At 46.0% G+C, this 13,024-nt stretch overlaps 2 protein-coding genes across 7 annotated transcripts in view; both read left to right on the top strand.

Moving 5' to 3' along the window:
- The window catches only part of MCM7 (minichromosome maintenance complex component 7), a 217,614-nt gene that overhangs the window by 66,556 nt on the left and 138,034 nt on the right, over positions 1-13,024 (top strand). The window lies entirely within an intron of this gene.
- The window catches only part of STAG3 (STAG3 cohesin complex component), a 157,044-nt gene that overhangs the window by 56,504 nt on the left and 87,516 nt on the right, over positions 1-13,024 (top strand). For 5 of the 6 annotated variants that reach the window (XM_077261694.1, XM_077261693.1, XM_077261695.1 and 2 more), the window contains exons 10-15: positions 8,504-8,627; positions 8,701-8,799; positions 8,870-8,949; positions 9,157-9,264; positions 9,349-9,454; positions 9,585-9,690. In XM_077261694.1, coding sequence (XP_077117809.1) covers positions 8,504-8,627; positions 8,701-8,799; positions 8,870-8,949; positions 9,157-9,264; positions 9,349-9,454; positions 9,585-9,690 — 623 coding nt within the window. The remainder of the gene's footprint in view (positions 1-8,503; positions 8,628-8,700; positions 8,800-8,869; positions 8,950-9,156; positions 9,265-9,348; positions 9,455-9,584; positions 9,691-13,024) is intronic. The other variant, XM_077261697.1, reaches the window with a different exon arrangement.

Here is a 13,024-nt window from a genome sequence, read left to right as displayed (position 1 = left end):
GGTATGATAATAAAGCGTTGTTTTTTGGCTGGGTTTTTTTTTTTTCTTGCGGTGTTCACTGAAGGGGTTAACTAGTGGGACAGTTTTATAGGTTGGGTCGTTACGGATGCGGCGATACTAAATATGTGTACTTTTATTGTTTTTTTTTTTTATAAAGAAATGTATTTATAGGAATAATATATATATATATATATATATATATATATATATATATATATATATATATATATATATATATATATACATATATTATTTTTTTTTTCTTTATTTAGGAATTTTTTTTTTTGTTTACACGTGGAAATTTTTTTTTCACTTTTTTACTTTGTCCCAGGGGGGGACATCACAGATCACTGATCTGACAGTTTGCACAGCACTCTTGTCAGATCAGCGATCTGACTTACAGCGCTGCAGGCTTACCAGCGCCTGCTCTGGACCTGGAAGTACTCCCTGCAGGACCCGGATGCAGCTCCGCGGCCATTTTGGATCCGGGGACTGCACGGAGGAGACGCTCGGTACAAGGTGAGTACATCACCTTGTACCGATCGTCTCAGGGAAGCCCGCAGGGAGCCTCCTCCCTGCGCGATGCTTCCCTGTACCGCCGGTACACTGCGATCATGTTTGATCGCAGTGTGCCGGGGGTTAATGTGCCGGGGGCGGTCCGTGACCGCTCCTGGCACATAGTGCCGGATGTCAGCTGCGATAGTCAGCTGACACCCGGCCGCGCTCCCCCCGAGAGCACGGCCGATCGCGTATGACGTACTATCCCGTCGGTGGTCATACGGGCCCACCCCACCTCGACGGGATAGTACGTCAGATGTCAGAAAGGGGTTAATTTTATTTTGAATGGGGCGAAAAGGGGCGTGATTTTGAACTTTAATGTTTTTTTTTTTTTTTTTAATATTTTTAAAACCATTTGTTTTTACTTTTAGCATGCTTCAATAGCCTCCATGGGAGGCTAGAAGCTGGCATAGCCTTATCGGCTCTGCTACATACAGGCGATGATCAGATCGCCTGTATAGCTGAATTACTCACTTGCTATGAGCGCCGATCACCAGGCGCCGCTCATAGCAAGCTGGCAGTGACAACCATAGAGGTCTGCAGGAGACCTCTGGTTGTCATGCCAACTCTTCGGTGACCCGCGATCACGTGACGGGGGTCACCGATGGGTGGATTTCTGGCACGCACGCTTGCCGGAACCACGTGTTAAATGCTGCTGTCAAGAGTTTGACAGCGGCATTTAATGGGTTAACAGCTGCGGGAGGATCGCGATTCCACCCGCGGCTGTTAGCGGCACATGTCAGCTGTTCAAAACAGCCGGAAAAGATGTGGGCTCACCGCCGGAGCCTGCATCAAAGGGAGGGTGTCCGAGATCAGCGTATTATTATTACGCCCAATGACGGAAAGAGGTTAAATATTTTTGTAATCCAATTTGTGTGCGATGCATCAGCATTAAATAGTCTAAATTGGGGTGAAGTGAGGAAAAATATAGGCATAAATTAAATTTATGCGATCAAATAACTAAAAATTGGCATGTGCATATGCATTCACTCCTTTTGCCGTAAAAATTCTGGTGAAAGCAATTCCCTTCATAAGTCCCATGTTTAGTGACAGGACGTCCACCTGTGTGCAATCTCAATGTCACATGTCTGTCAGTATATACAGTTTACCTTCTATAAAAGACCACAGAGGCTGCAACACCATTAAAAAGGAGGTACTACTAACCAAACATCATGAAGACCAAGGAGATCTCCAAATGACAACATGAAGAACAAATAGATCTCCAAATAACACCATGAAGACCAAGGATTTCTCCAAACAACACCATGAAGACCAAGGAGATCTCAAAACAACACCATGAAGACCTAGGAGATCTCCAAACAACACCATGAAGATTAAGGAGATCTCCAAACACCTCCATGAAGATTAAGGAGATCTCCAAACACCACAATGAAGATTAAGGAGATCTCCAAACAACACCATGAAGACCAAGGAGATCTCCAAACAACACCATGAAGACCAAGGAGATCGCCAAACAACACCATGAAGACCAAGGAGATCTCCAAACAAGTCAGGACAAACTTGTTGAGATGTACAAGTCGGGGTTGGGTTCTAAAAAAATATCCTAATCTCTGATGATCCATTGTAGCACCATCAAATCCATTATCATCAAATGGAAAGAACATGGTACCACAACAAACCTGCCAAGAGAGGGCCACCCACCAAAACTGTCAGCCCGGGCAAGAAGGGCATTAATCAGATAGGCCGCACAGATACTAAAAGTAAATCTGAAGGAGCTGCAGAGTTCCCAAGAAGAAACTGGAGGATCTGTCCATGTGACCACAAAAAGCCTTGAGGTGGCCTTTATGGAAGAGAGTGGGCAGAAAAAGTCTTTTACTTAGGCTACTTTCACACTAGCGTTAACTGCATTACGTCGCAAATGCGTCGTTTTGCCGAAAAAACGCATCCTGCAAAAGTGCTTGCAGGATGCGTTTTTTCTGCATTGACTAACACTAGCGACGCATTTGCGACGCAATGACACACGTCGCAACCGTCCTGCGACGGTTGCGCCGTGCTGTGGCGGACCGTCGGGAGCAAAAAACGTTACATGTAACGTTTTTTGCTCCCGACGGTCCGCTTTTTCCGACCGCGCATGCGCGGCCGGAACTCCGCCCCCACCTCCCCGCACTTCCGCGCACCTCACAATGGGGCAGCGGATGCGCTGGAAAAATGCATCCGCTGCCCCCGTTGTGCGGCGGGGACAACGCTAGCGTCGGGGACCTCGGCCCGACGCACGGCGACGGGCCGAGCCCGACGCTAGTGTGAAAGTAGCCTTACACACAGAAATTGTAAGGCTCATTTTGAGTTTGCCAAAAGGCATGTGGGAGACTCCCCAAATGTGTGGCAGAAGGTGCTGTGGTCAGATGAGACCAAAATTGAACTTTTTGGCCACCTAGGTAAACGCTATGTCTGGCACCAAGCAAACACAGCTCATCACCCCAAGAACATAATCCCCACAGTGACACATGGTGGTGGCAGTATCGTGCTTTGTGGATGTTTTGCAGCAGCATGGACAGGAAAAATGGTCCTAGTCGAGGGGAAGATGGATGGTGCGAAATTCAGGGATATTTTTTCGGAAAACCTGTTTAAGTCTGTCAGCGATTTGAGACTGGGACAGAGGTTCATCTTCCAACAAGGCATTGACCCAAAGCATACTGCTAAAGCAACACTCGAGTGTGGGGAAACGTGTAAATGTTTTGGAGTGGCCTAGTCAAAGACCAAACCTTAATCCAGTTAAGAAACTGTGGTTAGACTTGAAGATAGATGGTTTCCTCTGGTGAAGAACAAACTGGAAGGAGCTGGAGGAGTTTTGCCTAGAGGAATGGGCCAAAATGCCAGTGGCCAGATGTGGAAAACTCATAGAGACTTATTCAAAGGGATTTGTAGCTGTAATTGTCTCAAAAAGAGGCTCTATAAGGTACTGACTATAGGGGGTGACTAGTTATGCACACCGATGTTTTCAGTTATTTTCTCCTATTTGTTGTTTGCTTAACAGTAAAATGAAAACCAAACGTTCACAGTTGTATTCTTTACAAGAACTGATCTAAGCCCCCCAAAAAACATAGAAATCCCAGGTTGCGAGGTAGCAAAACACAAAAAATGCCAAGGGGGTGAATACTAAGTAACTGTAAGCAACTGTGTATAGAGCATTTTCCCCACATAACTATCCTCTGTAGTGCAGCAGGGTTGGTTCAGTGTGACAGTCAGGCAGTGACTCAGGAAAGTTCAAAAACAAAGTCTCTTTTAATGTTCCGCGTACTCACAAACAGAAAGTAAATAGTATCCTCTGGATCGCAGCCGGGAAAACAAGATAGTCCGGGACCTGTTGCCGTGGGTAACTGTACCGCCGAGAACGCTGAAGGGTGCCAGGCCTTTTGGCTCCACTTGGCTCTGTGTTGCATCATACAGGTAGAAGCTATGGCAGAGCCTTCTGCTCTGCAGGTTTGCAAAACAAGATTGACAAACCCAACCCTCTGCTGCAGGGTTTTTACAAGGAACCTGTGGCCACATTGAAGTCCCGCCTGGGAGAAAACGGACCACCCCACTACCATCCTGTAGTCCGTTTCGAAAATTAAAGCCCATGGCGCGTTTTCCTAAATCTGCTTGGACAAATATGGATTAACACTGGCGCTCACCCTAGAAGCCAATCCTCCTCAGCTGCTGGAATCAAACAGGGTAGTGCCCACCCGTATACATGTAACTTATAAAACCAGGTAGAAACCGCGCTTGAGGAAAAAAGAAGAAAGAACCTATAGAGTGACCCCAAGGATAAAATGTCAAACAGAGCAACATAAAAATTTAAAGCATAAAAAATTTGTTGCAAGTGATGTTTTCCTTGATAGCGAATTCCTTATTTCCACTTGCATCCTTAAATGTGAGCTGCCGTGTTTTTTTAAACCTAGTATTTATGCAACAAAAACAGCTTCCACACGGTACAAAACCTACATTAGATAGGGTGGATGTCCCTGGCCGCCTTGATCTGGGCCAGGTCCCCACATATCCTCCCATATGCCTACAAACATCCCATACACATGACAAAAAAAAAAAAACAACACCACACACTTCGCTCCTGTTCCCTCGGAGCTTTGCTCCTGTCTCCGGGGCACTGACTCTCCCCAATGCACAGCTGTCGTGATGAAATTACAATATCGCGTCTGCTGGCTCACATGCTGATTGGTGGAAGATGGAGCCGGCAGCCCTGTTCTCCATCAATGTCTGCATCCCAAGGGTGCGAATAGTGGTGACAACAGGCAGCAATTGGGGGAGGGCAGGGTGCGGCCTGTGTACCACTGTTTCAGTCCTTCGGCTGCCTCTGTCCACAGGCTGTACTAAAGGTCTTTAATGCCAAGGGAAGAAAGAATCTGTAGCAGTAGGTAGTGGTTGACTGTGTTGAAGGCAGAGGACAGGTCATGAAGGAGGAGGATGGAGAACTGTCAGTTAGTTTTGGCTGTAAGACAGTAATTTTGGTCAGGGCAGTTTCAGTGGAGTGGTGGGGTGGAAACCAGTTTGGAGGTTGTCAAGGAGAGATTTAGATGAGAGGTGGGAGGAAAGTTGAGCATACTGCTCAAGGAGTTTTGAAGCAAATGGGAGCAGTGATATGGGGCGATAGCTGGGCATAGCAGTTAGGTCAAGGTTTGTTTTTTTGAGGATGGTTGTGATGGTGGCGTGTTTGAAAGAAGAGGGGAGGATACCGGAAGATAGTGATAGGTTGAAGAGATGGGTTAGGGCTGGAATGAGCGTGTTAGTGAGGTTGGGGAGCAGGTGGGAAGTGATGGAGTCGAGTGCACAGATGGTGAAGTGTGATTTGGAAAAGAGGTGAGTAAGCTCTCCTTCAGTGATGTTGGAGAGGGAGGTTATTAGGGCAGGGCAGAGGTCTGGTATATGGAGTGGTTGGGGTGTTGGAACAGTAAAGGTTTTCCTTGTTTGGTCGATCTTGTTTTTGAAGTAGGTGGCAAAGTCCTCAGAAGAGATGAGGGGAGTTGGAGGTGGCAGTGGTGGGCGGAGGAGAGAGTTGAATGTGCTGAACAGTTGTTTTGGGTTGTAGGATAATGAAGATACAAGGTTTGTGAAATAGGTCTGTGAAGGAAGCCCTGTTCCTCCCACGTCACCAATCCGTGACGTCACTACACAGGCACAGCTCTCCGGCGCCCCCTTTGTCTCTCAGGTCAGTAGGGGAACTGCACCTAGAGCAAATGGCCACCGGGGAGACTGCCCTGTTACCCACGCTGGGTATTCCAAGATTCGCAATCAGAGTAAAAGGATCAGCCCAAAATTAATTTATGATTTAATTGCCTTAAGGGCGCACTAGGTAATTACAAGAAATATACAATCAAAATATATCAAGAGTTACAGTCAGAGTAAAATATAACAATAATAATACAAGGCTTAAAGGTATAAAGCTGGAGGTCAATTTACCAGGTTGAAGGTCGCTTGTGGAAGCCAGGGGGCTCTGCGCTCCACAGGTAGACAGCTTAGTTGCTGGGCAGCCCCCAGAAAGCGTGTGCTTGCCCCCCTCTGACTGGCCTGCCCTCTTTCGTAGTTCCTCAGTTAGTCATCTTCTGTGTGTCTCACTCTCCAAGTGTCCTCAGCTCTTAAACCTTGCTGTGTCCCTCCGCCTGTAGCTGGGTGGGCTTAAAATCTCCACCCCTCTGCCTCCCTGCAAGATTTATTCCAATATCTAATAAATGGGATAACTTCTCTCAGGATGATCGGATCAGCACACGGGCAGTACCAGCGCCTGTAGTTTGTTCTGCCGGTCGTACTGGGATCAAACCTGGACCCATTCGGTCCCTGTGGGAGGCTGATCCCTATATCTCGGGTTTCAGACCTCCCACGGACATGGGAGTTGCACTGTTAGATGCGCAATTTCTTTAGGGCGAGGGGGATATTTTTTATGAGCTGGCACCTCGGATGATGCGTCCATAGTTCACGATTCCATGTTGGAGACGGTTCGACTGGACGGCCATAATAGATGTGTATCCTGTGGCCACTTGACATGTGTGCTTTAATTAAGCCCCCTGCACCTCTATGTCCCCTGCTGGGGTGGCTTCCTCACTCAGGCTTTGAAATGCTATCTGCCTGCCACATTGTGCTCATCCCATTAACATACTGAAAGGAACTTTATTCATTAGAAAAGGTGGGGGCCAGGAGCACTCCTCTCTGCAGACCTGTGACCAGGAGACAAAATGGAGTCACGCCAATCTCTGTTAGTAAGCCCGTCCAAGATGGCGGCTGTTCCCTCATCACAAGGTCTGTTTAGCAGAGATGAGGGATAAGTTGAAGGCAAGTGTAGCTTGTTTGAAAGCAGTAAAGTCGTCTGGCAGGCGTGTTTTCTTCCAACGCCGCTCCACGACCCTGGATACTTGTCGAAGTTTTTTGTGAGATTGTTGTGCCAGGGTTGCCTATTGATTGTCGCACTTTTCCATGCATGAGAGTGGTGACTGAGTCTATGGCTGATGTGAGGGTGGTGTCATAGAAAGCGGTGGCGCTGTCCGTGTCGTGGAGGGAAGATATGGAGGACAGAGGTAGAAGAGAGTCTGTGAATGTTTAGGTGTGTGAGGTTTCTGCAAAGATGTGGTAGTGGCTGGACATGGGGGGCGGGTGAGGAGAACAAGGATGAGAAGGTGAGTAGATGGTGGTCAGATAGGGGGAAGGGAGAGGTTGTGAGATTAGATAAGGAACAGAGGCGGGTGAAGATGAGGTCTAATGTGTGTCTGTCTGTGTGGGTGGCTGTGGAGGACCACTGAATAAGTCCAAAGGATGAAGTAAGGAGCAGGCGTTTAGAGGCTGCTGGCTGGCCGGTGTCAGTAGGGATATTAAAGTCACCCATGATGATGGTGGAGACGTCAGCAGAGAGAAAGTGAAGGAGCCAGGTGGAGAATTGGTCAATGAAGGCAGTGGCTGAGCCCGGTGGTCGGTATATAACAGCCATTTGGAGATTAGAGGGAGAGTAGATACGGACAGAGTGAACCTCGAAAGAAGGAAGGATAAGGGAGGGTGGGGGTTGGATAGGTTTGAAGGAGCTGTTTTTAGAAAGAAGGAAACCCACTCCTCTGCCATGTCTGTTGCCAGAGCGAGGAGTGTGGGTAAATTGGAGGCCACCGTAACTCAGTACGGGCATTCCAAAGTGCCCCAGAGAGAGGAAGCAGGGGGTGGGGGTCAGTGGCACAGATTTTAAGTGCGCGGGATTGCGGTAGTTTCTCTTAGTGTGAGAAGGATATGGGTGAGGATTAGTGGGATGTATGAGGCGGGGGGGGGCCAGGATTGGGGGATATGTCGCCAGCAGTGAGAAGAAGCAGAGAAAGGGAAAGCAGGTGGGTGTAGGAGAGTGATCGGCTTATATTATATTTTAGTAGGAGACGTCTGAGGTTAAGGAGCAGGTCTGCAGATGAAGCGAGGTGGGGGAGTAAGAGAGGGGGAGATAGTTATTTGGTTCGAGGGTGCAGGGGTTTGGGGATAGCGAAGGAGAGTGAGGATTAGTGGAGCAAAAACGGTGAGGGCAAATGTGAGCATGGTTAAAGGGCAGGGGAAGAAAATAAAGGTAAGTAAAATTAGAAGACGGTGATTAGTCTTACCATCTGGCCAATTTCTGGACTGTTTCTGGTATATTTCTGATGTTACACTTATAAGATGTCACTTCAAATGATGTCACATTTGACATGTGCATAAGCTCTGATACAGGTCCTGCCTGCCTCCTACAGACACTAGAAACTGAGCTTCTTGGTGTGTGAGGAGGGATAAAGCCGCCAGGAGGAGACAGTCATTTTTTTTCTGCCCAGCGAGGTGCCTCCTAGAGCAGAGCGTATCCCCAAAGTCCTGTATCCCACTGCCTATGCAGAGGGTTTGGAGCTCAGAAGGTCAGAGCTCTGGACCTCTAGCAAAACATATTGGAAAACGAATCGTTACATGAAGGACATTCTCTTTTTTTCTCTGTGTTCATACGCAGTGATGTCCATCCGGACATCCGGGCCCTCTGTATCGAAGAGTTGGGCACTTGGATAACAAACTACCCCCAGAACTTCCTGAACGACAGCTACCTGAAATACCTGGGGTGGATGCTGCACGACAAGGTGACGATCTGATGGAGAGGAGTGTATGTGACGAGGGTCTGATGGTACTGCTGTACTTACTGTGTTATCACAGCAGGGACTTGTGCGGTTACAGTGTCTGCAGAGCCTCCACGGAGTCTACAATGTGCCCCAGTGGACTGGAAAGTTGGAGCTTTTTACCAGCAGATTTAAGGTAATGGGTCTTGTGTGAATGTGTGGTTCTCGGAGTCGGGCGCTTGTGTGACCGGAGTCTCCTCTTACAGAGCAGGATTGTAGCCATGGCCCTGGACAAAGAGCCTCAGGTCTCCGCAGAAGCCATACACCTGATCATCCTCATCAGCAAGTGAGACACGGGAAGAATCAGTATGTAACGGTCCGTGGCTCTGGGCAGTCAGCCATGTGTCGCCCCATAGTGTCGCTGGAGAGGACTGGTGCCGAGTCAGGGCAGCCTCTTTACCTACTGATATCCCAAGGGATTTATAATTTTGCAAAGTGTTGTGTAGAAGAGACGACTGGATTTGGTTTTATGCATTTTCTGTCTTTTCCGCAGGTGTATGGAGAACATTTTGAGCAGGGAAGACTGTGAGAGTGTTCACCCCTTGGTGTACACAACCAACCGAGCAGTGGCAGTGGCCGCCGGAGAATTTCTATACCAAAGGTACCTGTAGGAGTAATGCTGGATCACTGACCTCCTGATTCAGGCTGTATTCTCTAGTTTTACCTTTTCCTACATAATGATTAGGATATTGGACACGAGTGCGGAGGAACCGTCCCCCGAGCACAGCCATCGGCGCAGCGCCCACACTGCCTTCTTTCATCTGCTGATTGAGTTCTTCATTTCAAGTGAGGTGAGCGCTCCAATGGCCAATATTATGTTTCTGCCTTTTACGTACGTTCCTTTATCTTTGGCCAAGCTGCCATGTCACATGGACCAAAAAAGAGTCTAATGCAGCCAACTACAACCTTACCTGTCACCAGCTTCATGATCACGCTGCGTACCTGGTGGACAGTCTGTGGGACAGCGCGGCCCCTCAGCTACGGGACTGGGAGTGTCAGACCGATCTCCTGCTGATGAAGAAAACCTGTAAGTACAGAAGCATGGTGATTATCTATTATCTGTCTAGCTATTATCTAGCTATTATCTATCTATTATCTATTTATTATCTATCTATCTATCTATCTATCTATCTATCTATCTATTGTGGTAGAACAGCTCACTAAGCTGTGCACGGAGGTAGACACGGGAACACTGTCTCTATATGATCTTTACTGGTTTATTATATATGCAGCATAAACCATAATGAAGTCGAACTAAACACGGCCCCTTTGGGCACAAAGTGGTAACATAAAGCACAGTTCTTGTGGTAGTAGGGTTCCGCCCGTTCAGGGTTTAGCAAAATCACGGTTCAGGTTAGCCCAAGCACGAACAGTTCTCTGGAGTTAGCGTCTCCAGTCCTACTGAATACTGAATGATCTGGAGACCAACTATATAAACTCCAGACCACACCCTGGGGTGGAGATAAGATGGACAACCTACCACCCGCACTATGGTTGTCCACAAAAACCTAGCCCTTAAAATGGTCGATTAACCCCTCTCAACACATAGTGTGTTGGAGCAAACTTCTGGGTTTCACATCACTGAAGCAAATAGCCTCAGTGAAACGTATCTTCCCTCCAGCGCCAAGAATGTGGACGTCGCCATATGGGCAATTAAATCTCACGTGATTGGATCCGATAACGTTGTGCTGCTTCCATTTTTTGTGGAAAGGTCCACACCTAGGACCGAAACGTCACCACATGGGCTATTAAAGAGCACTTTGCAACTTTGACATGGTGTGCTGCCTCAACTCTTATTTGATCTTATTTTTAAGGACTGGTATTTGTCTGAGCCTTTGCACCCTATTTTTAACCGTGCTGTTCTTCAATCTCCTTTTCTTATCTGTATATTATCTATCTATCTATCTACAGTTGTGCTCAAAAGTTTACATACCTCGGCAGAATTTTTTCTTTCTTGGCCTTTTTTCAGAGAATATAAATGATAACAACAAAACGTTTTCTCCACTCATGGTTAGTGGTTGGGTGAAGCCATTTATTGTCAAACTACTGTGTTTTGTCTTAAATCATAATGACAGCCCAAAACATCCAAATTACCCTGATCACGTTCACATACCCCATTTGTTAATTCTGTATATTGCCACCTCTAACATCAATGACAGCTTGAAGTCTTTTGTGGTAGTTGTGGATGAGGTTCTTTATTTTCTCAGATGGTAAAGCTGCCCACTCTTCTTGGCAAAAAGCCTCCAGTTCCTGTAAATTCCTGGGCTGTCTAGCATGAACTGCGCGCTTGAGAACTCCTCAGAGTGGCTCAATGATATTGAGGTCAGGAGACTGAGATGGCCACTCCAGAACCTTCACTTTGTTCTGCTGTAGCCAATGACAGGTCGACTTCGCCTTGTGTTTTGGATCGCTGTCATGTTGGAACGTTCAAGTACATCCCATACGCAGCTAACGGGCTGATGAGTGCAAATTTACCTCCAGTATTTGCTGATAACATTCTGCATTCATCTTTCCTTCAATCTGACCAAGTTTCCTGTGCCTTTGTAGCTCACACATCCCCAAAACATCAGCGATCCACCTCCGTGCTTTACAGTAGGAATGGTGTTCCTTTCATCATAGGCCTTGTTGACCTCTCTCCAAATGTAACATTTATGGTTGTAGGCTAAAAAGTTCAGTTTTGGTCTCATCACTCCAAATTACCTTGTTCCAGAAGTTTTGACGCTTGTATCTGTGCTGTTTTGTGTATTGTAGGCGAGATACTTTGTGGCATTTGTGCAGTAATGGCTTTCTTCTGGTAACTCGACCATGCTGCCCATTTTTTTTCAAGTGCCTCCTTATTGTGCATCTTCAAACAGCCACACTGCTAGTTTTCAGAGAGTCCTGTATTTCAGCTCATGTTATTTGGGGGTTTTTCTTTGCATCCCGAACAATTTTACTGGCAGTTGTGGACGACATTTTTGTTGGGCTACCTGACCGTGGTTTTGTTTGTTCAGAGCCCCTGATTTTCCATTTGTTAATCACAGTGTGAACGCTGTTGACTGGCATTATAAATTCCTTGGATATCTTTTTGTATCCCTTTCCTGTTTTGTACAGTTCTACTACCTTTTCCTGTAGATGCATTGACAATTCTTTTGCTTTCCCCATGACTCACAATCCAGAAACATCAGTGGCTGGATGAAAGATGTAAGAGTCTGTCTGGATCCCAGAAACTCACTCAGCTTTTATGCACGCACTGATTACAAGCAAACAGGTCACAGGTGAGGATGTTACCTTTAGTAGCCATTCAAATCTATTTGTGTCAACTTCTCTGCATGTTATCAGGCCAAAATCACCAGGGTATGTGAACTTTTGATCAGGGTCATTTGGATGTTTTGGGCTGTCATTATGATTTAAAAAGAGAAAACACAGTAGTTTGACAATAAATGGCTTCACCCAACCACTAACCATGAGTGGAGAAAACGTTTGGTGTTATTCATATTCTCTGAAAAAAAAGCCAAGAAAGCAAAAATTCTGACAGGGTATGTAAACTATTGAGCACAATTGTATCTATCTATTATCTATTACACATACACAAATGTATGTATAATATATATAGTGGGTATGGAAAGTATTCACACCCCTTTAAATTTTTCTCTTTGTTTCATTGCAGCCATTTGGTAAATTCAAAAAAGTTCATTTTTTCCCATTAATGTACACTCTGCACCCCATCTTGACTGAAAAAAACAGAAATGTAGACATTTTTGCATATTTATTGAAAAAGAAAAACTGAAATATCACATGGTCATAAGTATTCAGACCCTTTGCTCAGCCACTCATATTTAAGTCACACGCTGTCCATTTCCTTGTGATCCTCCTTGAGATGGTTCTACTCCTTCATTGGAGTCCAGCTGTGAGTAATTAAACTGATAGGACTTGATTTGGAAAGGCGCACACCTGTCTGTATAAGACCTCACAGCTCACAGTGCATGTCAGACCAAATGAGAATCATGAGGTCAAAGGAACTGGCCAAGGAGCTCAGAGACAGAATTGTGGCAAGGCACAGATCTGGCCAAGGATACAACGAAGCATTTCATTGCGAAACGCGCGTTGGGTGAGGTGGACGCTTGGATCCTCTCTACCTCTATTGGTAATATATGCTCTTAGATTCTAGATATGCGTTGGAAAATGGCCAAATAATGTGTGCCGACTCTCTTATCGGCCTTATACCTTTTTACTTTAATATTTTCACTTATAGAATGTCACTACTTACATGTTGATTTATTGAATTTGATTTCTTATTTTGTATGCTATTTATTACATTTTATAGCATAGTATTGGTTTATACTGAGTGAATTACGCCACTGGGTGTTTTTTTTTATGCA

Source organism: Ranitomeya variabilis, chromosome 5, assembly GCF_051348905.1.
Source record: "Ranitomeya variabilis isolate aRanVar5 chromosome 5, aRanVar5.hap1, whole genome shotgun sequence".
Lineage (NCBI taxonomy): Eukaryota > Metazoa > Chordata > Amphibia > Anura > Dendrobatidae > Ranitomeya > Ranitomeya variabilis.
The sequence above is the reverse complement of the archived record's forward strand: the minus strand, read 5'-3'. Positions and strand labels throughout refer to the sequence as shown.